The sequence below is a fragment of the Cydia strobilella genome, chromosome Z (genome assembly GCF_947568885.1).
Source record: "Cydia strobilella chromosome Z, ilCydStro3.1, whole genome shotgun sequence".
Classification (NCBI taxonomy): domain Eukaryota; kingdom Metazoa; phylum Arthropoda; class Insecta; order Lepidoptera; family Tortricidae; genus Cydia; species Cydia strobilella.
Genome location: NC_086068.1, coordinates 40,762,646 through 40,787,258, shown reverse-complemented (window position 1 = coordinate 40,787,258; position 24,613 = coordinate 40,762,646). Strand labels below are relative to the sequence as shown.

Below are 24,613 nucleotides of genomic sequence, written 5' to 3'. Positions count from 1 at the left end.
CCTAAGTTAAAATTTCTTAGAAATTGCTCGACTCGTTTTTAGGATATTATTTATTTAAAAAATGTAGGTTCAAAGAAATTCCGAAGAATGATGAGTAAGTAAGTATTTGCCACTACTGTACAAGCATTATCCTCTTTTATAGTAAGGGGTTTAAGCACTGTTTAATCTTTTATTAGGTAATGGAGGAAACAGAAGGAATTTCAAAGATACGTGATTTTTAAAAGAATTTTATTGTAACACAATTTCGTGAAAATTGCATTGATAGCGACTGATATGTAGAAATATTTTGAATGATAAATATGTACAATTACCTACTCTATCAAATCTGTGACACAATAGTTTTAGCCAATAATCACTGGCAAAAGAACATTGGGTATAATAATCACGAACAGGTCTCACCCTATCCACAAACATACCAAACCTTAGCTGTACGTCATTTGCCATGAAGTCACAATTTAGTATCATTTTCATACCTATATTAAACGTAAGTGATTTTTAGTTATTTTTCCATGTTCTGACATCGAAAAAGAATATAACGTAATCTTTTTTTTTTATATTATAGGTGGTGTGCTGTTATCCTTCACCAAGTGAAAGTGGCCAATACGAAAAAATATTCTGTTCTAGTGAAAGTATAAGCGCTCCTGAAAGTATTCAGAAGAGCAATTTTCCTGAGGTTGAATACCCAACTAAGGTACTAGATACGATCGAACCATACTACTACCGCGAAGGCAACGATGACATTCTTGCTCCTTTTAGTAACGAAGTTAAGAACGCATACAATTCTCTAACTGTAGATAGAAAAGTCAAAGATACACAGTTCAAATTTCAAAAATCAAGTAATAAATCTAATGTCGAGAGACCCGAAAGTACCAACAGCGAAGCAAATGCAGAGGTACTAGAAGCACCCAGAAATACCAAAAACGAAGCAAATGTAGAATTGCCAGAAGTACCAGGTGGTACCAATAACGAAGAAAATGAAGACACACTAGTAGAATCCGAAGATGCCTACAACGAAGAAAATGAAGAAATACTAGCGGAACCCGAAGAGACCAACGGTGAAGAAAATGAAAAAATACTAGCGGCACTCGAAGATACCAACGATGAAAAAAATGAAGTAATACTAGAGGAACCTCAAAATACTAACGATGAAGAAAATGAAGAAATACTGGCGGAACCTCAAGATACTAACAATGAAGAAAATAAAGAAATACTAGCGGAACCCGAAGATACCAACGGTGAAGAAAATGAAGAAATACTAGAGGAACCTCAAAATACTAACAATGAAGAAAATGAAGAAATACTAAAGGAACCTGAGGATACTAACAATGAAGAAAATGAAGAAATACTAGCGGAACCTGAAGGTAACAACAACGAAGCAAATGAAGAAATACTAGCGGAATCTGAAGATACCAACAACGAAGCAAATGAAGCAAAATATACTAACAATGAAGGAAATGTAGACGGAGCCAAAGAAGCGATCAGTGAATTATGTGCAGAGGGAGTTGAAAATACCAACAGTTATTTAGGTATAGGTGTAGCAGGGTTGGAAGATAAAAAAGTAGATAAATCATTTAATCAACTTTGGGATATACCTGCAGATTATACTAATACTTCAGTCACTGGAGATCTTACTTCAGAAACATAATGATAAACAGTGCACCCTAATTCAGATATTGGAGACAAAAGGTCAGTTATACCTGATATCTGACAATAGAATCGAATATCCGACCACTAATAAGTGCCAACACTAAGTGAGTGCTATTCAGTTACTTAAGTGATATCACTGATATTATTCCCAATGTTTATTTATGAGTCAACACAAACATAAGGGAGTATATACCTACCTATAAAGGTATAAACCTACCTTCGCAGTGCTTTGTACGTCTTTTTAGAAGACTTTTTGCAATAACAAAAAAGTTTGGACCGAACATGTTCGCTATAGTTTTCATTAAAAGTATTTATTATAAATTATAAGCTTTTGTTTTTTTTTTTTCATATTTTTTGGAACTATGGTTTAAAAGTTAGAGTGAGAGGGCACATCTTTTTTCTTTCGGAGCGATTTTTTCCGAAAATATTCACAATCAAAAAATGGTTGTTGAAGGCCCTTATTCGTTTTTAAAGACCTATGCAACGATACTCCATACCATTGCATTAAAGCCAAGAAAAATAGAAAAATATAAATAGTTATTTTCGATACAAGTGCGGAAAATAGGAAATTGGAAACGAGTGGCGATAAATTAAAACACGACCGCAGGGAGTGTTTTTAATCGACACGAGTTGCGAATGGCCCTTTAAACTTTCGACATATGCACAAAAAGTGCACTTTACGCACTAGTGCGTAAAAGAGTACTTTTCGTGCACACGTCGAAAGTTTAAAGGGCCATAAGTACTGTAAAACGTTGTACGATACACGTGCGAATAGGTAATTTGCAACTCGTGTCGATTTAAAACACTCCCAGCGGTCGTGTTTTAATTTATCGCCACTCGTTTCGAATTTCCTCTTTTCCGCACTTGTATCGTAAATAACTATTTCAACACACTTGCTCGTAACGTGGAACTTATTGAACCGCTTTTAGGTTCATAACCCTAGCGTGCTTTTCTTATTATATTATAGCACTTGTAAGTAATGTATAATAACCGATCGAGTTAATAAATAATATCTATGGAGTGGGAGCCTTCTTAAATTGGTCGAATAGATTTTAGGCGAGGGGGCGCCGGCATGGCAGGCAGTATGACAGATTTTGGACTTACTGTTTTAAAAATTATATTTGATTAATATTTAAGTTTCGTTTTTTCCCCGCAAGTGTGTTGATAAACGTCGTATTAAAACAAATGGTCGCGCACAATATCGCTTACCACACCACACTTGTATCACAATATCGCTTACCACACCACACTTGTATCACAATCTACATTTTCATCACATTGGCTCAATAAATGTGGAATTGCACGCAGGCTTAGCGGGAACTATAGAAAAGCGTTTTCTCTACTAACTCACTAGGGAGTTATGAAGTTTCCAGTAGTAGTAGTAGTAGTAATCACTTTATTGTACACAACACAGGTTTACAAAAATAAATTACAGTTAATTATTAAATTAGTATTGTTTTTAACAGTTTTTTTGTCTTTATACTTCATTTCTGTATCGTAAGTGTGATGAAAAACATTGTATGTAACTCGGGGCGTAATAATATTGCAAATTCGAGTCTGTAAATCGCTCCAGCAAGCCGTCGCGATTTAAATATACTCTCGTTTGCAATATATAATTTACGCCCCATGTTGCACAATGTATTTATTATGAAATAGGAGGCAAACGAGCAGACGGATCACCTGATGGTAAGCGATTACCGCCACCCATGAACACCCGCAACACCAGAGGGGTTGTAAGTGCGTTGCCGGCCTTTAAGATGGGTGTGCGCTCTTTTCTTGAAGGTTTGAAGTTCATATCGGTCCGGAAATACCGCAGGCGACAGTTTACTCACAGTTTAGCTGTGCGAGGCAGGAAGTTTCTAGAGAAACGCACAGTTGAGGACTGCCAACCATCTAAGTGGTGAAGATGGTAATGTTGTCGCGTAGGGCGATGGCGAAAAGAAGCGACAGGGATTAATCCTAACAATTCCTCGGAGCACTCCCCGTTATACACGCGATAGAAAATGCAGAGCGAGGCCACATCTCTACGCAGCACCAAGGAGTCAAGCCGTTCCGAAATACGCTGGCAGTCGACAATTCGAGTCGCTCTTCGTTGGATGCGGTCCAGAGGGAGAAGCTGGTATTGGGGTGCCCCTGCACATAAATGAGAGCAGTATTCCATGTGTGCCTGCGGTTTATACAGCTGTAGGCGGTGGGCCGGCGTGAAATATTGTCTCGATCTGTTGAGCACACAGAGTTTTTTTGAGGCTAATTTGGCCTTAACCTCTAAATGGCCGCGGAACTGGACTTCACTCGGAATGTCGACGCCGAGGATTCCGATGCTGGCTGCGGTAGTCAAGGGAGTGCTCTCAAAACGAGGTGACACGACAAACTCTAACTTTTATGATTGATTGATGATTATATCTACTCGTACATCAATGCCATAAGCTCCCTATAATATGTATATTCAGAAACGCTAACGGCCTATACGTATTTACAAACCTGTATCTGTGGGTGTATCGTAATTTTAACTTTATCGATAACCTCTCTGAGAAAGAAAGAAGTTTGATTTGGCCTCTATTCTAATATCAGTCGAGATGACGTTTTATTCGAAATGAAGTGTCAGTTACAAACAATTTTGTCAAATTTCGCACTTTAAAAAAAAATGTGGCCTTCCCCTCCTGTATGTTCAGGAAGGATTTTGCCAATGACGACGTATTTTGATTTGGCAACAGGATTTATGCAAATGCTCATAGAGCGCAACGTTGTTCGGTAGTTTGAGTTCTTGTAAAGCGATAGCAGGACTATACAAGGGCTAAGTGGAGCTACTTGGCGTTGACGCCAGAACGGTGGATAAACTCGTATCTAGATTAATTCTTCATTATCCGCACACTTCCTCATTATTTTACTGCATATAGGCTATCAGTATTACACTTTAAACAACGTCAATGAGCAAAAACAAAAATATAATCACGACTCGATATCACCAAGATGGCGATCGACAAGCAACTCTCAATTTCGCATTTGATATCGAACCATATGGTAGTCGGCTCCCGACTCTAGTTTGTATCTGAATTGAAAAAAAAAAACCATGACACGCGAAAAAGTTTACATTACCGCCATTTGACGTTTAATTAGTTTGTAAGTATAAAATTACTTTGTTTTGTTAAAGCTTACAAATTTATGATATTGATGTAGATATAGCAGTGTTTGTAACTGTACATAATTAGGCATTAAAATACTCGTGTGATCCTATTATGAAACTCATTTCATTCGTTTCGTAAACCCACACTCGTATTTTAATGCCTTTCATTATGTAGCAGTCACATAAACTACTATAACTTATTTGGATTCGTTTCACGTGAAGAAGAAACACAACCGACTTCCCAGGCTTAATAATATTAGGCTGGGTTAAATTACAGTGCCGCTCAATATTAAAAAAACTGCAGATCTGAAGTCTCATTTTGGCAATGATATTGCGGACATATCTCAGCATATTTGTAAAATACAGTGTCAAAATTACCTCGAACAATACTAGTCTATGATTTTCAACACATGAAATGATAAAGTTATAAAAGATAATGTAACTATCATCACGTACTCATTACAAATTAGGTATTTAACACAAATGATATAATCGAGACAGCTAGACAATAATTAATTACGGCAGCATGGGGCTGAGATACAAAGTTGCCATAGTTGTGATCGTTTTTATTACATTACAGGTGAGAAATATACCGTTTTTATTCATTACTAAAATTACCTAGCTATTTAATTTAAAAAATAAACTTAGTAGTGTTGAATTATCCACGTGCTTTTACACAATAAATAATATATTGTCAAAAAACGTACAAGCTAATTTCAACTAAAGTTGGGCTGTTTCTAGAAAAATATATTAATTATGAAAGTAAGTGAACACATGTGGAGTGCTCGTTATGTACGGCGTGGCGCATGTGAACTTAAATACATGAAGACATCATAAACACAACATTCGCTTAGTCAAGTCAAGAGTCACAAGAACAAGGACCCAGCCGCCGCCATACAATCCTAGTTACAATCTCATCTTATTATGAGTAATGACATGCTCAAATAACATGAACATTAAAGTAATATCTCGGAGAAAACTTGTTTTACATATAAAACTTCTACTCGCTCTATTTTCTTTGTATAACAATTTTTAGCAATGAACAACAATCCCAGAGGTACATATACATATGTTACTTAAATGTTCATACCAAATTTGATGTAAGTAATTCCAGCATGTATTAAAATGAGAGCGTACTCTCATTTTAATATGAGGTATGGGATGGGGAATAGGAGCGGCTATTTGGCAGCGGGTTCCTGTGTATCTTAAAACAAGTAGGTAAATTAAAAAAAACTTAGTTACAATATAAAGTCGCTTTCGCATAAAGCAGCCAGGCTTAGTACACTGCAGAAGCAGAAGCGGCAGAAATGCATTCATGTCACTCGCAGTAGTCGCATATTGCTTTGCCAATAGCATTGCTTTTAAAAAATCGCATTAGCATAAAAACTAGCCAAGACGGGACTCGTATGCCGAGGGTTCCGTAGAATTACACAATTTTTGTTCTCTTAATGATAAAAATTACTCAAGTGTGGTTCAACTTGAGTAATTTTTATCATTCACTGTTGTGCAGTATATTTTTCCTCACTATCAGACCTAAATTTTACATATATAATTATGTATAAGGTTTATAGTATGTGCACAGGAAAAGGCTCAGAAATAGGACCTTGGTTGGCACCTTTTGGGGTAAGCAATCTTAAAACATAGCTACAGTCAGCCAGTTCTTACAATTTAACAAAAAGGGATATGTCTCTACATGCAGAAAAATAAAACAATAGTGTTGTATCTAAGTATAAGTTATTTAGTTGATTAGTAACTTATTATATAGGTATTTATATTTAGGTTGTTGTTTCTGCAAGTATCCCCGTTTGGGTGAAGGCCTCCTCCAAAGATGACCAGCCCATTTAATTCGGTCTTGTGCTTATGAAAATGAAATTCTTGTGTTCTTCTATTGACGTTCCTACTCTTCTCACTTCCGATATACCTATTATGTCATACTTGATTTCTGTTATTGATTCTACTAATTCTATTAATCGGTCATATGACGGTAGAAAAATTAGACTTTAATAAAGACTTTTGAACGCGAACTATAGAGATATACTTTTATATAGGGTCATCCCCGATGACGCGCAAATCTAGCCTTTAACGGTATGACAATACGAACAATACGAAAGCACGCGTCTTCGTGAATGAACCTATCTATATTAGGAGATCTATTTGGAAAATAATTCTAGGGTGGCAGATACTTTTGGTGCGTTATATCATCCGCTACTATCGATGCTGACTCGTGTTATGTCAGTGTATCATACAAACGCAAATTCCATAGCAATACCATTTTTTCCAGCACAATTTGAATGTGTACTAAGCATACATTTTATAACAAAGTAGTTTGTTTCTTGGTAATAAATAGTCCATTCGATTCAGCGAGCCATTGTAAATAAGTACCTACTTGGATACGTTATATTTATTTAAAGCAATCAAACATTTTTATCTACTTATTACACTTCTATACCTAGTAAAAGGTAATTATAAAATATATAGGTCCTATAGGCTATTTTCCTAACAGCCAAGTCAGCTGTATTCTTAAATAAATAAATAAATTCAGACCAAAAACGTACCCACATTTTGTTAGTTATTAGTAGTGTAGCCTTAATAACGGCAAAACATTTTTTTACAATGGAGCTAACTCCGAGTTAGCTCTTCTCTGTTATAATAATACAGTATGTTTATACTAATTTTTAGATAATTGAAAGCGTAATTAACCTTGTTTATTCATGTGTTTTATAAATTTAATCCATGCCTACTAAAAAATATAGTACTTTACGAGTACCGAGATATCTTGCCACTCGCCTACGGCTCGTGGCAAGACTCGGGACGAGTGAAGAATGACATTTCCGCACGTATATCAAACGACGTTTTTTAATACAGTTGCGAAAAAATAAAAAAGCAACAAGTAAGGAATGGAATTCGAAACTTTTATATTATTAATTCTGTGACATCATTGACCTTGACATCATGAAGAGGTGTTTTCTAGCTTTTATTCGACTAGAATAGATTTTGTTATTATTATTGAACCCATTTCAATGAAAGTTTTTTTTTTCAAATGCATGTTCTATAATTAGAGAGTTTCACTAGACTTATATTGACCGGGATATAGACCGTGATTACCTTTTGTATTATTTGTGAGCTCCCGATATTTCGACGCAGTTACATGCATCATGTTCACGGGTGACTGAAGATAGCGGGTGGGTGTCAAAGTTGTGTAGACAGCGCTCTGTCTACCCTCATTCTTGCGCGTCGGCTGCGTTCACTTTCAACGTTACCAACGGTCGCATTCACACATGTTGTGGCATGCTGGGACACTCAGTCTATAGGAAACCGACTCACGCGGACCTGTTTCTTGGAGAAATGTTATCATTAACAATAACTGTATTGACTAGTAGAATAAAATAGCAAATGTTTATTTTTTGGAATTTTTAGTTGGTTCGATTACCGGGCGAGACAAGCTAATAAAAAAATCTGAATGCAGTTTCGTTTCTTTTTAAAAATAAAAGAATGTTTCCTTTAAGTTAAATGAGCTAACACAAGGTTGTAAGGCACTTTCCCTCCAGGGCCCATTAATTTTTTCCATCCTGTATACTATATTGAATGTACGAAACTGATACAAATAAATGTTTTGTTCTGGTTTGTGTGCCTATAGGGTTCGTTATTTTGGACTATTAACGGCCAGCACCCATATTCAGACACTTCCTCTGTACCTATTTTTAAATAAACCAATTTACCTATCTATGTGTTATTTTGGGAAAGCAAGATATCATCTATCATAAATAAATTACTTTATTTAAAATTTTCATGCCATTCTTTTTTTCAGATACTGACTAATCATTGTATGCCGCGTCATACAAATCATTCTAAATTTCCACTGAGAAGTACTGCCAAGAATATTAAATCTTCACATACTAAAAGGATGAAAAAACAAGCAATAGGTCATAATTTTGTTGCTACTAATATTTCGAAATCCATTCGTTTTCCTAATGTCGAATATCCTTCCGACTCAGGACCCGAGGAGTACCATCGTTTCCTAAATGAGTATCCTATACAATTTAAATCTAATAATAGCATATGTAACTGTTCGTGTCAAGCACAGAAATGTAAAATGGAAACAAAATATAAACGTAAGTTAGTTATAGCCGCTAACGCTAAGTCCAAAACTAACGTAATTACATCCATCAAAAAATATGATCCTGAACCTCAGCCGTACTGTTTCAGGAGATCTGATTTCTTTCCTGAAGTGGAATATCCGCTCAGTACGAGAGACATGTGGATACCAAAGTATTGGAGCCGATTACAAGACGTAAAAAGTAACGATGACCCGGGTAACGCTACCTGTTCAAAAAAGCAGTTGCATTTTTCTAATTACGACTCAGATTCTGAAAATGTAGCTCTTAATGCCTTAATAAAAGCATTAAATACAAAGAAAGTTAAGTCACCTCCAACGAGCGATACTAATCTAGTACTCATTCCGAATGAAACAGTCAATAGTTTAGATGGAACCGATTTAAATAGTACTCATCCAATAAATAACAGTATAGAAAAAGATATCTATGGTAAAATTGAAGACACGTCAAAGACTACTAGCCAATCTCCATCTAAACTACTTACGACTAAGGAAGCTAATGAGAGAGACGATAGCGTGGATTCAACGACCAAAACCAAAAGTACCATAGCACCTTCTTTATCTCTTTCAAATAATTTAATACAAACTCAATCAACTATAAAACCGGATACTGAAAGACCTAACGAAAAAGACTCAGAAATGCAGATAATTTCATCTCATAATTTTTCCACGCCGATTAACAAAACATCAGCTGAATCTTTAGCCATGACAACTACAACTACGAGCCTAAGTACAAATATATTTACTCCGTTAGATTATTATGATTCTATCCACTCAATTTATTTTGGTACTACTGATATGACAACTGCTGTACCTTTTGAATATGTAACGTCTTCTATGTCCGCTTCAGATATAATAACTAATGACACAGTACTTAGCCAACCTGAACATGATATTTCATATCATGATGCCTTTGCAACTACTACTGCTATTTCTAAGACCACTCCAATACCTATTTTCACTTCTATTCCATCATCGTGCCTTAGCTCCTCTCCAAATGTATCAAATAATTGCTATGATTATTTGATAGTGGCTGATATATGTCCCAAAATTTTATCAGAAAGTGATCTGAGTAACCTTGCAAAAGATTGGGATTTAAATTCCAACGACTCGTATATAACATGCCAAATTCCTGATGATTGTGATGACTGGATAATATACGTCGACAAAGAAAACTTTACTGACAAAACATTAACTTCAGGCGAAACATCATCAGTTGGTGAAGTTGTAACGTCTAAGTTATTAACTACTCCCGTTCTTGCTGAAGAAAGAAACAGATCACAAGAAGAGCCTACAAATGTGCAAGACGCATACAATTTCCCTATGCCAAACACCACCACTGCTATGCCAACTACACCCGAAACCAGAAACCACGTTGATAATAATACGACACAAGTTGTGGCAGAAAATACCAATGGAGCCAACAATACTATAGATGAAACACAGTATGAATACGTTGACGATACAATGACATCATGTACCGAGATACCTTATGACTTAGTTTCGAATCACGAAAGCATTAATGGTTATTCCTTCATTGAGGATTCCTTGCTGACAGGAGTTGTCTGATCGTCGTTGAAACGGAAACGGCAAGTGGCACCAGAGAGAGTTTCATTTAAGGCCCAGTTAGTTCGTGTTCCTCTCTCACTCACTGAGCGTAAGCGTGAGCAAGATGGAAGAGCGCATGCCCGGGAGCGGGGACATCATGTTTAAATTTTTTTTTGTACGTTTAAATAAATAAAAAGGTGTTCGATACATTCCCTCAAACATGATATTGCAAATTTTTAGAAGCAATTTTTATATTTTTAGCTTTTGTGCATAATTTGTTACAAATTTTTAAAGTGAATTTTAGACCTATGTTCGTGATTTTTTTTCTATCGAGCGAAAGTCAAAAACTCAGGATTCGAATCGGTACAGTCCCTCGAGAAATGCTTCAAGATTGCTAATTTTATGGCAGCCGTATGGTGATCCAAAAAAGCGCTACCACTTTTAAAAAAGTCCGTTTTCTGAAGCTTCTGCCTTACGAGAACCTTAAGAGAACTGTACCCTGTAAGGCAAGCAAATCAGATACAGATTGTAGACTGGATACGCTTACTACTGCAACAACTTACTATTAACGATAACGGTTTATAAAAAGGCATTTTATCATTTATCGTATACCTATAGCCGATAATACCTGTGTTTATGTCATAATCATGTAACATTTTATCATTTATCGTATATAGCCGATAATACCTGTGTTTATGTCATAATCATGTAACATTTTATCATTTATCGTATATAGCCGATAATACCTGTGTTTATGTCATAATCATGTAACATTTTATCATTTATCGTATATAGCCGATAATACCTGTGTTTATGTCATAATCATGTAACATTTTATCATTTATCGTATATAGCCGATAATACCTGTGTTTATGTCATAATCATGTAACATTTTATCATTTATCGTATATAGCCGATAATACCTGTGTTTATGTCATAATCATGTAACATTTTATCATGATTCATAATATTACCTAAACCACATCTCATCATAAAATGTTAGCGCAAGGAATATTGAGCTAGTGCAACAAGTAGGTGTATGTGTACGTAGTTAACGAGGATTAAATTATACAGGTCCACGCTTACGCTAACTACGCTTAGGCAACTACTTTGCTTTGCTATTCACTCAGGGTTTACGGTGCGGGAATGTTTGACATTAGCCAAAGAGTAGGTATTGACTAAAATATAATGTACTAATCTAATAGCAGGTTTCTACTTAATGAATAATTATATAATAAAAAAACTACTCATTCTATAAGAAAATAGTTCGCATATCCCCATATCCGACGTCAAGATTTGAGATTTATTGTCCTACTATGTCTGCCTTATGTAGGTACTGCTTAGTAGTAAAGCTAAAGTATTACATATCATAAGTGTGCATACAATTCGCAGATGTAGTTATATAATATAACCTCTATTTAGTGTATGTGCGTACAGTTACTTAGAAATTAAGTTTTTTTTTTAACTTAATTGAACCATCCGCTGAACCATCCACACAAACCAGTGGTGTATGAGATCACTCAATCGTTCGGTGGCGCTCGGAGTAGTTAACAAAGCCGATTGTTTAAAATACGCGACGAAAGTTGCATGAGAAATAGTAACGAAATATAAGTTGTGTTTTTTATTTACCACCCAATGTATTTCTTACTACCTACCTATAATATAATGATTGCATCGAGTGATCCGGTCCGTGTGTGTGTCAAGATAAATTTATTATAAGAATATGATTAAAAATATAATTCGAAGGTGATTGATAGCAAGTAGAGCTCAATTCATTTATAAACAGGTGAGAGGAGACACCTAAAGCAGTAGTGCTTAAAGTACCTCGATTTGTTAAACATAGTTTAGGTAACTATAGGTACCTACCACGTACCTACCGAGCAGACTGAGGTCTTGAGGATCAACTAGCACCCCTAGTTGATCCTTATATGTATTTTACTACTTTTTATAATTTGTACTGAGTTTCATGGTAGTTAGCAATCTAAAACAAATATATTCATATGAAACTTGACAGAAACATATGTAACATCAATACAATTTGTAAGTTTTTATGAGAGAAGGATCGGCTTGGAAGTTAAGGAGTTACAGGGATCAAAATGTCTAAATGTAGGTATGATATTACCCTCGTGAAGTTGACCACCCCATTTCGTTTGCCCGCAAATGGCATATCTATATCGTTAGTTCATCGTTAGTTCACGTTTGTTCAGTAGGTAAAATCGTTAGGACCCGATTCCAAAGTCGATTTTTTTTTTAAAAAAAGGGGGTGGCTGTCTTCACGCTAGCCACCCCAAACCACTTTTTGTTAGTTTTTTTGGTCTAGATAGCAAGATATTCGTTAGTTCATGATTGTTCAGGCATTGGAATCGTTAGGACCCGATTCCTTCATTTTTTATTTTTTTTTAAAGTGGGGTGGCTGTCTTCACGCTAACCACCCCACCCAGAAATCAGTCAAACTAACCATGTGAATCCATCGGGCGACGTTAGTTCACGTTTGTTCAGGCATTAAAATCGTTAGGATCTCAATAGATTTGCTATAAAAAAATAAAATCAAAAAATTCATATTGGCCGGCCGAGATAGTTCAGCAGGGGGGGCGTAACAAGCAATCGACACAGATACTAACGATTCTATGCCCTAAATAAGCATCTATAGACGATATATAACCGATACAGTACGGTAACTTGCGGGTATTCAGAACAGATTAAAAGATTTTCGTGGTTTTATATTTTTTTTATTCTATGGTGGTGGCTGTCTTCACGCTAGCCACCCCAAACCACTTTTTGTTAGTTTTTTTGGTCTAGATAGCAAGATATTCGTTAGTTCATGATTGTTCAGGCATTGGTAGCGTTAGGACCCGATTCCTTCATTTTTTTTTTTTTTCAAAGTGGGGTGGCTGTCTTCACGTTAACCACCCCACCCAGAAATCAGTCAAACTAACCATGTGAATCCATCGGGCGACGTTAGTTCACGTTTGTTCAGGCATTAAAATCGTTAGGATCTCAATAGATTTGCTATAAAAAAATAAAATCAAAAAATTCATATTGGCCGGCCGAGATAGTTCAGCAGGGGGGGCGTAACAAGCAATCGACACAGATACTAACGATTCTATGCCCTAAATAAGCATCTATAGACGATATATAACCGATACAGTACGGTAACTTGCGGGTATTCAGAACAGATTAAAAGATTTTCGTGGTTTTATATTTTTTTTATTCTATGGTGGTGGCTGTCTTCACGCTAGCCACCCCAAACCACTTTTTGTTAGTTTTTTTGGTCTAGATAGCAAGATATTCGTTAGTTCATGATTGTTCAGGCATTGGTAGCGTTAGGACCCGATTCCTTCATTTTTTTTTTTTTTCAAAGTGGGGTGGCTGTCTTCACGTTAACCACCCCACCCAGAAATCAGTCAAACTAACCATGTGAATCCATCGGGCGACGTTAGCTCACGTTTGTTCAGGCATTAAAATCGTTAGGATCTCAATAGATTTGCTATAAAAAAATAAAATCAAAAAAATCATATTGGCCGGCCGAGATAGTTCAGCAGGGGGGGCGTAACAAGCAATCGACACAGATACTAACGATTCTATGCCCTAAATAAGCATCTATAGACGATATATAACCGATACAGTATGGTAACTTGCGGGTATTCAGAACAGATTAAAAGATTTTCGTGGTTTTATATTTTTTTTATTCTATGGCGGTGGCTGTCTTCACGCTAGCCACCCCAAACCACTTTTTGTTAGTTTTTTTGGTCTAGATAGCAAGATATTCGTTAGTTCATGATTGTTCAGGCATTGGTAGCGTTAGGACCCGATTCCTTCATTTTTTATTTTTTTTTAAAGTGGGGTGGCTGTCTTCACGCTAACCACCCCACCCAGAAATCAGTCAAACTAACCATGTGAATCCATCGGGCGACGTTAGTTCACGTTTGTTCAGGCATTAAAATCGTTAGGATCTCAATAGATTTGCTATAAAAAAATAAAATCAAAAAACTCATATTGGCCGGCCGAGATAGTTCAGCAGGGGGGGCGTAACAAGCAATCGACACAGATACTAACGATTCTATGCCCTAAATAAGCATCTATAGACGATATATAACCGATACAGTACGGTAACTTGCGGGTATTCAGAACAGATTAAAAGATTTTCGTGGTTTTATATTTTTTTTATTCTATGGTGGTGGCTGTCTTCACGCTAGCCACCCCAAACCACTTTTTGTTAGTTTTTTTGGTCTAGATAGCAAGATATTCGTTAGTTCATGATTGTTCAGGTATTGGTAGCGTTAGGACCCGATTCCTTCATTTTTTTTTTCAAAGTGGGGTGGCTGTCTTCACGTTAACCACCCCACCCAGAAATCAGTCAAACTAACCATGTGAATCCATCGGGCGACGTTAGTTCACGTTTGTTCAGGCATTAAAATCGTTAGGATCTCAATAGATTTGCTATAAAAAAATAAAATCAAAAAATTCATATTGGCCGGCCGAGATAGTTCAGCAGGGGGGGCGTAACAAGTAATCGACACAGATACTAACGATTCTATGCCCTAAATAAGCATCTATAGACGATATACAACCGATACAGTACGGTAACTTGCGGGTATTCAAAACAGATTAAAAGATTTTCGTGGTTTTATATAGGTATATTTTTTATTCTATGGTGGTGGCTGACTTCACGCTAGCCACCCCAAACCATTTATTGTTAGTTTTTTGGTCTAGATAGCAAGATAGCCACCCCTGTCTTCACGCTAACCACCCCACCCCGAAATCAGTCAAACTAACTATGTGAATCCATCGGGCGACGTTAGTTCACGTTTGTTCAGGCATTAAAATCGTTAGGATCTCAATATATTTGCTATAAAAAAATAAAATCGGAAAATTCATATTGGCCAGCCGAGATAGTTCAGCCGGCGGGCGTAACAAGCAATCGACACAGAAACTAATGATTCTATGCCCTAAATAAGCATCTATAGACGATATATATAACCGATACAGTGCGGTAACTTGCGGGTATTCGAAACAGATTAAAAGATTTTCGTGGTTTTATATTTTTTTTATTCTATGGTGGTGGCTGACTTCACGCTAGCCACCCCAAACCACTTATTGTTTGTGTTTTTGGTCTAGACAGCAAGATATTCGTTAGTTCATGATTGTTCAGGCATTGGAATCGTTAGGACCCGATTCCTTCATTTTTTTAAAAAAAGTGGGGTGGCTGTCTTCACGCTAACCACCCCACCCCGAAATCAGTCAAAATAACCATGTGAATCCATCGGGCGACGTTAGTTCACGTTTGTTCAGGCATTAAAATCGTTACGATCTCAATAGATAAAAAATTAAAATCGAAAAATTCATATTGGCCGGCCGAGATAGTTCAGTAGGGAGGGTGTAACAAGCAATCGACACAGATACTAACGATCTAAGCCCTACATAAGCATCTATAGACGATATAACACCGACACAGTACGGTAATTTGGCGGCATTAAATAAGGTTAGACAGGCAATAATAAAATGCAAAAACTTTCTTATGCTCCTAAGTCGACGGCTGAAAAAAATACTCAGAATCGAGTCCATACGATGCCACTTGCAGAATAATATCAGCCGACCATGCTGATTCAAGATAGGTAGGTCATTTGCGGGTGATCAAAGCAGATTTTGCGGAAAAAAATAAAACTTGAAAATTTGAATAACCCAACTTATGCTCCTAAGTCGACGGTTGAAAAAAATACTCGGAATCGGGTCCTTACGATGCCCCTTACAGAATAACATCAGCAGACCATGCTGATTCAAGATAGGTAGGTCATTTGCGGGCGATCAAAGCAGGTTTTGCGGAAAAAATAAAATTTGAAAATTATAATAACCCAACTTATGCTCCTAAGTCAACGGCTGAAAAAAATACTCAGAATCGGGTCCTTACGATGCCACTGGCAGAATAACATCAGCAGACCATGCTGATTCAAGATAGGTAGGTCATTTGCGGGCGATCAAAGCAGATTTTGCGCAAAAAAAAACTTGAACATTTGAATAACCCAACTTATGCTCCTAAGTCAACGGCTGAAAACAATACTCAGAATCGGGTCCTTACGATGCTACTTGCAGAATAACATCAGCCGACCATGCTGATTCAAGATAGGTAGGTCATTTGCGGGCGATCAAAGCAGATTTTGCGCAAAAAAAAACTTGAACATTTGAATAACCCAACTTATGCTCCTAAGTCAACGGCTGAAAAAAACACTCAGAATCGGGTCCTTACGATGCCACTTGCAGAATAACATCAGCCGACCATGCTGATTCAAGATAGGTAGGTCATTTGCGGGCGATCAAAGCATATTTTCCGGGAAAAAAAAAACTTAAATACTCGTATTTTAATAACCCAACTTATGCTCCTAAGTCGACGGCTGAAAAAAATACTCAGAATCGGGTCCTTACGATGCCACTTGCAGAATAACATCAGCAGACCATGCTGATTCAAGATAGGTATGTCATTTGCGGGCGATCAAAACAAATTTGCGGAAAAAAATAAAATTTGAAAATTTTAATAACCCAACTTATGCTCCTAAGTCGGCGGCCGAAAAAAATACTCAGAATCGGGTCCTTACGATGCCACTTGCAGAATAACATCAGCAGCCCATGCTCCTAAGGACTCTGTACATTATAAAACATATCGGCAATCTGATCTGGGGGCACGGCAGTGCCCCCGCCAAGTCGAGCAAAACAAAGAAGCACGGCCGTACCATCCTTTTCTCGAAGCCATTCAGGCCATTTTCAACGTCCTGTAATTTTGTGCTGGCTAAAGCTAGAGCCCTGAATTTTCAGTGACATATAGGGCATAATATGGCTTACATATATTCCCAAGAACATTCAATTTGAACTTGTTGTTTAAGAATTATTGCACGTCAAAGTTCCTTATTTTTGTCACTGACACACTCACTCACTGATCATCATAATTCTAAGGTACTTCTAGCCAACCAACACGCTTCAAATTTTAAACATAAGTAGTTTTTAGCTTAACAAGCCATAAAAAACCTAAGAATATAGCAATATCAGTCTCGTTTTAAATATTTAGGAACTGCATAAGTAAGTTTGTATTCCCATATGAACGCTTTAATTGGGGTCCTCACATTGATGCCTTGTGCGATAAATTGCGAGCAATCCTTTCTAAGTTCTCAGTCATTAGATATAAAGTACCATACAAAATACTAATTAACATGTACAATGCACTAGCTGAATCAATCATAGCGTATGGGCTTACAAGCTATGGCAGAACGTTCAAAAGCTACTTAGACAAAATATACAATCTTCAACTCAGATTACTAAAACTAATAGTTCCCAGAAAAATAAAAGATCAATTTAGAGACGACTATAGCAAACTGTTCAAATTTTGTAAAGTTATGCCTATTCAATGTAAAATAAAATACTTAATTTTAATGGAAAACATTCATAACGAACAAATAATGAAACCTATTCAATCAAAAATACATATAAGAAAGATTTCTCAAATGAAAGTTACAACTATCAACAGTAACAACAAATACGGAGAAAGAAAAACATCGTATATAGCACCTAGGTTATATAACGAACTACCCATAAATTTAAAAATTACTATAAACGAGAAAAATAAAAAGAATTTACTAAAAAAATACTATCTTGACGGCGTCTCAACATAACTTTACCTACATAAAGCATCCAATATATATGTGTATAATTACATATTATATAATCTGCTGGCCATATTAATATTAAATAAATAATGTTAAAACATAATAAATAACCCTAACAGTAAGTAACTAACTAATTAATATAATTATCAATGAATTAAATATTCTTAACGAAATAAATCATCCTGTATCCGCTACACGCCCCACTCGGTGCATACTCAAACTCGTTCGATCTATTGTAATTAATGCCTCACTAAACTAATGTCATACGCTTAGGAAAACCTGAGCCGCTTACGACCTTCTGGACACGTAAATCGCCCAGCGATAAGGAATTCACGGCACGGCCGGTTGTGTACTTGAGTGGGAGATATTTTGTTTTACCCGCCGATAACTCTTATTGTAATTAGGTAATCTCACTTTTAACTTTATATAATTTTTAATTTTTATTTTTCCTATGTACCACAACAATGTTTAAATGTAAAATGTATCCACGAATGCAGTGTCGATACAAACCCGATAGGGTTTCACGGCACTTTTCTGTCTGATGTAATGTAAGATTTTAATATAGAATAAATAATAATAATAATAATAAATATGAATATATTCTATTAAAAAGTTACTTTTGCAGTTCCAACAAATAGTAGGTAAAGGTCTAAGATGTACGATGTGTGTATAAAGATGTGTATAGTATGAGCAGGGGGGTGTCACTGCGCAGTTTAGGTATATTTGGCCGGCGCTCGGCTCGCACGATAATGGTGTCACGTGGCGCTCGCGCAAAATTGAAAATACGCAATGGCTTCGAAACCTAAATCGCGATCTAATCTGTATAAAAGATAATGTTCTGTTTACGGATGTCTGAATAAACGGAAGAACAAGGAAGCAGAAATTTTTTTTTTAATTCCGGACTATATTGACCGACATATTTTCAAAGGAATAAGTACTTCTGTGGCATACCTACTTCCGTGAGAATCAGACATACTATCTCCGGCTAAAAATTGTATGTTTACAGAATCTACGTTTGTAATTCCTACATATTTATCTTAAAAATAATAAATCAGTAGGTATAGGTGCAGAAACTTGTCAAGTGACAACCCCGTGCCGACACTCGCAGCTCGGTCATAAAACTGCGGCGCGCAAAGAATATTCACGGTTCGTGCGCGGTTATAAGTTTCAATTTTGCTTGCAGGCGGCGAGTGTAGGTATAATTTTATACCTAAATCTGGCTTTTGTGAAGAAGTGAATTTTCTGTATGGTAGTACTATTAGTTATTCTGTGGTATGAGTATGGTATGGCTATGAGTATGGTAAGAATATGAATATGGTATAGGTTCATACCATACATATGGCACTAGTGTGCGGGTATGGTGTGGGATGGGGACTTGGGTATGAGTATTGGATGAATACAAGTATAGCTTGGTATGACCATGAGTATTGTACAGGTATGAGTACGAGTACGAGTAACAGTATGAGCTTTCAGAAAAGTGGTAGCTGACGTACAAGAAGTAGTACCCGAAAAGACGGACTGCCTACAAAAAGAGATGAGATCCCAAAACTTCTACAACAAAAAAGTTTAGAGATGTAATATGATACCAAGTCTGTTATTTTAGTCAGTGCCGGGGGGTGTTAAAACCGCATCAACATTAGATAACTTTAATTTTTAATACATATAATGACTTGGCAATCGCACAATATAATGCTTTACTCGTACCGTACTCCTATAGTATTTTATACAATCGTGATATAATAGAGAGCTTTTCAGTCGAGTACCGTGTTTAAGCAACGAAGCTTGCTGAGTTGCTTAAGGTACGAGATTGAAAAGCTTGATTATATCACTATTGTATACAATACTTTTTTCTACGAGACAAAAAAATAATACTTACATCGATTAAGCCCGCACACGTTTCGCAAAATTTTCCGTACGGAATCACATGTACAAGCGAGACAGCACTATGCATTTGTTTCCACCTGTCATTCGGTTTCCGTATGGACTGACAGGTGCAAGCGAGACAGCGCTTTGCATTTGTAGAGCGTCGTCTCGTTCCCACCTGTCATTCCGTATGGAAACCGAATGAAAATTCCGAACGTCTGCGGTAAGGCTGGCCTCAGACGTTCGGTTTCCTGATCAGGAATCCGAATGAGGGCTATCGTTTTTTTTCACCAGTTGGCGCCTCTGTTGATGGTGGTCCAAAAGACTAAAGAACAGCTGTAAGTCATAAATAAATAAATAAATATTATAGGACATTCTTACACAGATTGACTAAAGTCCCACGGTAAGCCCAAGGAGGCTTGTGTTATGGGTACTCAGACAACGATATATATAATATATAAATACTTAAATACATAGAAAACACCTATGACTCAGGAACAAATATCTGTGCTCATCACACAAATAAATGCCATTACCGGGATTCGAACCCAGGACCATCGGCTTCACAGGCAGGGTCACTACCCACTAGGCCAGACCGGTCGTCAAAACGGGTGTCATTGAAGTGACAAGTGACATTTGACATTTCGAACTTGGCGAAGACCACCATCCACACTAGCGCCCCTAGCGGCGAATTCATACGCGTTAGCCCTCATTGGGAATACAGATTCGGAATTTTGTAACCATAGCGCACACATTCGATTATTTGCGTTAGGTCTCATTCTCACGAGCGCTTTTTCAACGCGCGTTAAAAAAGCGTTTGAATGACACTAATGGAAACATGTGTATTTATTCACACGATAGCGGTAGCGCGTTTTATGAAGCGTTGTTGGATTTCAACTTTAAGCCTTGGTAGTTAAATCGAATTTAGCGTGCGGGCAATTTCAAGCGTTTGTTTAACGCGCGTTGAAAAAGCCCTCGTGTGATGGGGCCTTAGGCCAGGATTACACTTGTAAGTTTTACTTACGTAAGTAGGGACAAAGCTATTTGCTAGAATGAGATAACGATATTCATATCTCATTCTGTAGTATAGCTGTGCCCCTACTTACGTAAGTAAAACTTACAAGTGTAATCCTGGCCTCAGGGCAAACATACGGAATTTTCGATCGGTTTCCGTACGGAATGACAGTTGCAAGCCATTATGCATGTGTATAGCGACGTCCCGTTCACACCTGTCATTCCGTACGGAAACCGAATATTCTGTCCGTGTGCGGCGAGTCAAATAAAATATACGTAGGCACTAGCTGTATTCGGGATGACGTCATTCGGTTTTTACCCGACTGCCAAAGGAGGAGGGTAATGTTTTTCGAGTGTATGTAAGTATGTATGTATGTATGCCTGTTTCTTAGTGGCCTCCTATAGCCTAAACGGCTTGATGGATTTTGATGTATGAGGTATCGTTAGATTCGTCTTGATCACGGGAGTGTCATAGGATACATTTTATCCCGAAAGTCCTACTAGTAGGAGATACGGCTTATATGGTCGACCTTCACCCATACGTCTGACGGATGAAACTTATATTTTATGAAAGAAAATATGTTCCTGAACATAAATAAATAGGGTTGCCTAAAGAAATATGGTCAAGGCTATTTTAAATAAATTTTTGAAAATATATTTTTTTCTTTAAATTTCACCGATTTGTCTGACGAACAAAATAAGTTCCAATGGAAAGTATACAACTTGTACAACATGAATAAATTAGGTTGCCTATGTTTTTCCGGTCACTATTATGAGGTTGCCGTGTTTAAACGGGTGAGTTAAAATCGATAATTGCACCCATCTGTCTGACGCTTGAATTGTATATCAAAATAATGGTAATTTTATTGCGAATACAATGGTATAGGGTTGCCTGCAAAAATCCGGTCACAAATAAGGGTTGCCAGGCTTTAAAAGAAAATAAGAAGGTTATAAGTTGCTGATTAGCGAACTAGACTCCACACTCGCGTTCGCGGCTTCGCGCCCCGATTCCCGCACGAGTGTGGAGGGGGCTTAGTATATAAGTGGATCAGTCATGGATTCTCTTTGCTCGTACAAGACAGTCTTAAGCCACTCGTGTGTGGAGGGGGCTTTATACATGTGCGGTGGGGGGAATGGACCGAACGGGACAGTCTTATACTAGAAGACGCTTTCTCTGCTACACCTACTGAAAGATACTTGAAGATACATGTATATTTCAGTAGGAGTATGGTGCACATAGTATGGTTTATGGTGGGTAACAAATAAAGCCCATCACAGATACGGCATCTGCCGATATCTTTTAAGATCCCTCCACACTCGTGGGCGAATCGCGGAGCGAAGCCACGAACGCGAGAGTGGAGTCGAGTTCGCTGATCTGCGAAATCGACCACACTCGCGTTCGCGGCTTCGCTCCGCGAGGCATCTGCAGATGAATTGCGATGTATCGGTCTGTATATTTCGTTTCTCTCACAATTTGCAGTGTTGCTTCCCAGCGAGATCTTGGTGTCGTTATAGCTGATAACTTAACATTGGGAGGAACACATTTTGGGTTTTACCAAAAAGGCTAACTCTGTTTTATATATGATTAAGAAAGCTTTCCGTTATATGGATATAGTTATTTGTTATACAAGGGTGCAAAGTTGTATTTTACCCGCGAGTGTGGAATTGATACACGAGCAAGCGAAATGATTCTATAGTTGAACCACGAGCGTAGCGAGTGGTTCTAAAATAGAATCCTGAGCGTAGCGAGTGTTTCAACACACGAGAAGTAAAATACATTTGCACCCGTGTGTAACACAAAACTTTTCCCCTCACCATAGCGAGGAAAGTACAACATCCACAGGCGTTAGATCATCTTCGTCACTGGAATCACTATTTTTTTTACGATATTATAACAAAAAACTGGAAATTCTGTATTTTACGTGAGAAGTTTGTAAGTAAAAAGTTTGTTGACAATGTTGACATTCTGACGTATGAAATGTCAATGATGCGTTTTGAAATTGCATTGACTCAACTTGTGCGTTCAGAATTATATTTAACATCATTATTAAAAAACAAACGTTTCTTATGGAACTTTAAGGTCTATGACATAAAATCATTAAATAAAGCTAAATTTGGTATTTTTTATTAGATTCTCAAACCATTTGTTTAATGATAATTAATATCAAACGAATCATTATTATGAGCGTTTTACGTTTTGTTATCTGTCAAGCTACTTAAACACGCTCCATCCAAGGTCAAATTACTTTCCCCACTAGTGGATAAAATGCGTTTTTCCCCGCTAGTTTTAAAGGATAAAAGACAACTTTCCGAGCAAGTGAGGGGAAAAGAATATTTTAATTAAACTCTATAAAACATACGTAAGATCCTTATTGGAATATGCGTTCCAAATTTGGAATCCATATTTCCGAAAGGACATCAACCTTATTGAAAGAGTCCAAAGAAGAGCAACAAAATTGGCGCCATCTCTTCGCAACCGATCTTACGAAGATAGGTTAAAGGAATTGGGCCTGACAACAGTGACAACCTTGGAGCAGCGAAGGCAACGTGGTGACTTAATAGAAACATACAAAATACTCACAGGACACTACAACGTACCCGGGTTAAGTGACATTTTCACTCGGAATATGAATGACAGACTGAGAGGACATTCTCTGAAGCTGGCACGGACGCAGAGTAGTAGCAACCCAAGACGACACTTCCTGTCTAACCGTGTAGTGAAAGTGTGGAACAGTTTGCCCGAATCCGTAATCAGTGCGCCTTCAGTGAACTCCTTTAAAAACAGACTCTACAAACATTTTACGAATGGACAAAACACAAGTGCAGGACATTGATATGCACGTATCAGCTATTTTAAGCTGCCTGTGCATTCGTATATAATAATAATAATAATGTAGGTGCTAAACAGAGAGCGATATATATTTTGGTACAATTTCCAATTTTAACATATAGTTGTTCAAGCAAATCTTGTCAGTAGAAAAAGGCGCGAAATTCAAATTTTCTTTGGTACGATATCAATTTGCGCCTACATTTTTAAAATTTGCCGCCTTTTTCTACTGACAAGATTTGCTTGCAAGATTTAATTTACTTAAAGTGACAAGTGTTTATTATTCTATAATTTTATTGTAGTACTAAAAAAAATATCTAATTATGACAATAGAACATAATTAGTTATTTACCTATTTTGTTTCACTTTATTTATCATTCAATACATTTAATTTTTTTATGCCTTTAGTCCTAATCATCTGCACTTTCAATCCGGAGGTCGCGGGTTCAAACCCCGGCTCGTACCAATGAGTTTTTCAGAACTTATGTACGAAATATCATTTGATATTTACCAGTCGCTTTTCGCTGAAGGAACACATCGGGAGGAAACCGGACTAATCCTAACAAGGCCTAGTTCCCCCTCTGGGTTGGAAGGTCAGATGGCAGTCGCTTTCGTAAAAACTAGTGCCTACGTCAATTCTTAGGATTAGTTGTCAAGCGGACCCCAGGCTCCCATGAGCCGTGGCAAAATGGCGGGATAACGCGAGGAAGATGATAAGTTCTAATCATCTGCGCACCACAGTTTGCTCCTCTCTCCAATTCCCTGAAATGTTGGTGCCTTCTATACATAAAGCCCCAAGCAACTACTTTATTTGATCACTGGTT

The 24,613-nt window shown here is 37.2% G+C and overlaps 2 protein-coding genes across 4 annotated transcripts in view; one reads left to right on the top strand and one right to left on the bottom strand.

Moving 5' to 3' along the window:
- The window catches only part of LOC134754826 (serine/threonine-protein phosphatase 2A regulatory subunit B'' subunit beta-like), a 146,738-nt gene that overhangs the window by 86,434 nt on the left and 35,691 nt on the right, over positions 1-24,613 (bottom strand). The window lies entirely within an intron of this gene.
- On the top strand, positions 392-8,963 carry LOC134754899 (myb-like protein X). 2 transcript variants are annotated; one of them, XM_063691371.1, is made up of 3 exons: positions 392-484; positions 563-1,526; positions 8,580-8,963. In XM_063691371.1, exons 1-3 carry the CDS (start codon positions 443-445, stop codon positions 8,588-8,590), a joined length of 1,017 nt encoding a protein of 338 aa, XP_063547441.1. In that variant the 5' UTR covers positions 392-442; the 3' UTR covers positions 8,591-8,963. The 2 variants fall into 2 exon arrangements, with proteins under 2 accessions (XP_063547441.1, XP_063547439.1); XM_063691369.1 differs by lacking the exon at positions 8,580-8,963 and having other exon boundaries at positions 563-1,913.

Coding starts and splice junctions, on each gene's coding strand:
- LOC134754899 (XM_063691369.1), top strand. CDS start 443: ATGAAGTCACAATTTAGTATCATTTTCATACCTATATTAAAC. Junction 485..562: donor TTTTCATACCTATATTAAAC/GTAAGTGATTTT, acceptor TTTATATTATAG/GTGGTGTGCTGTTATCCTTC.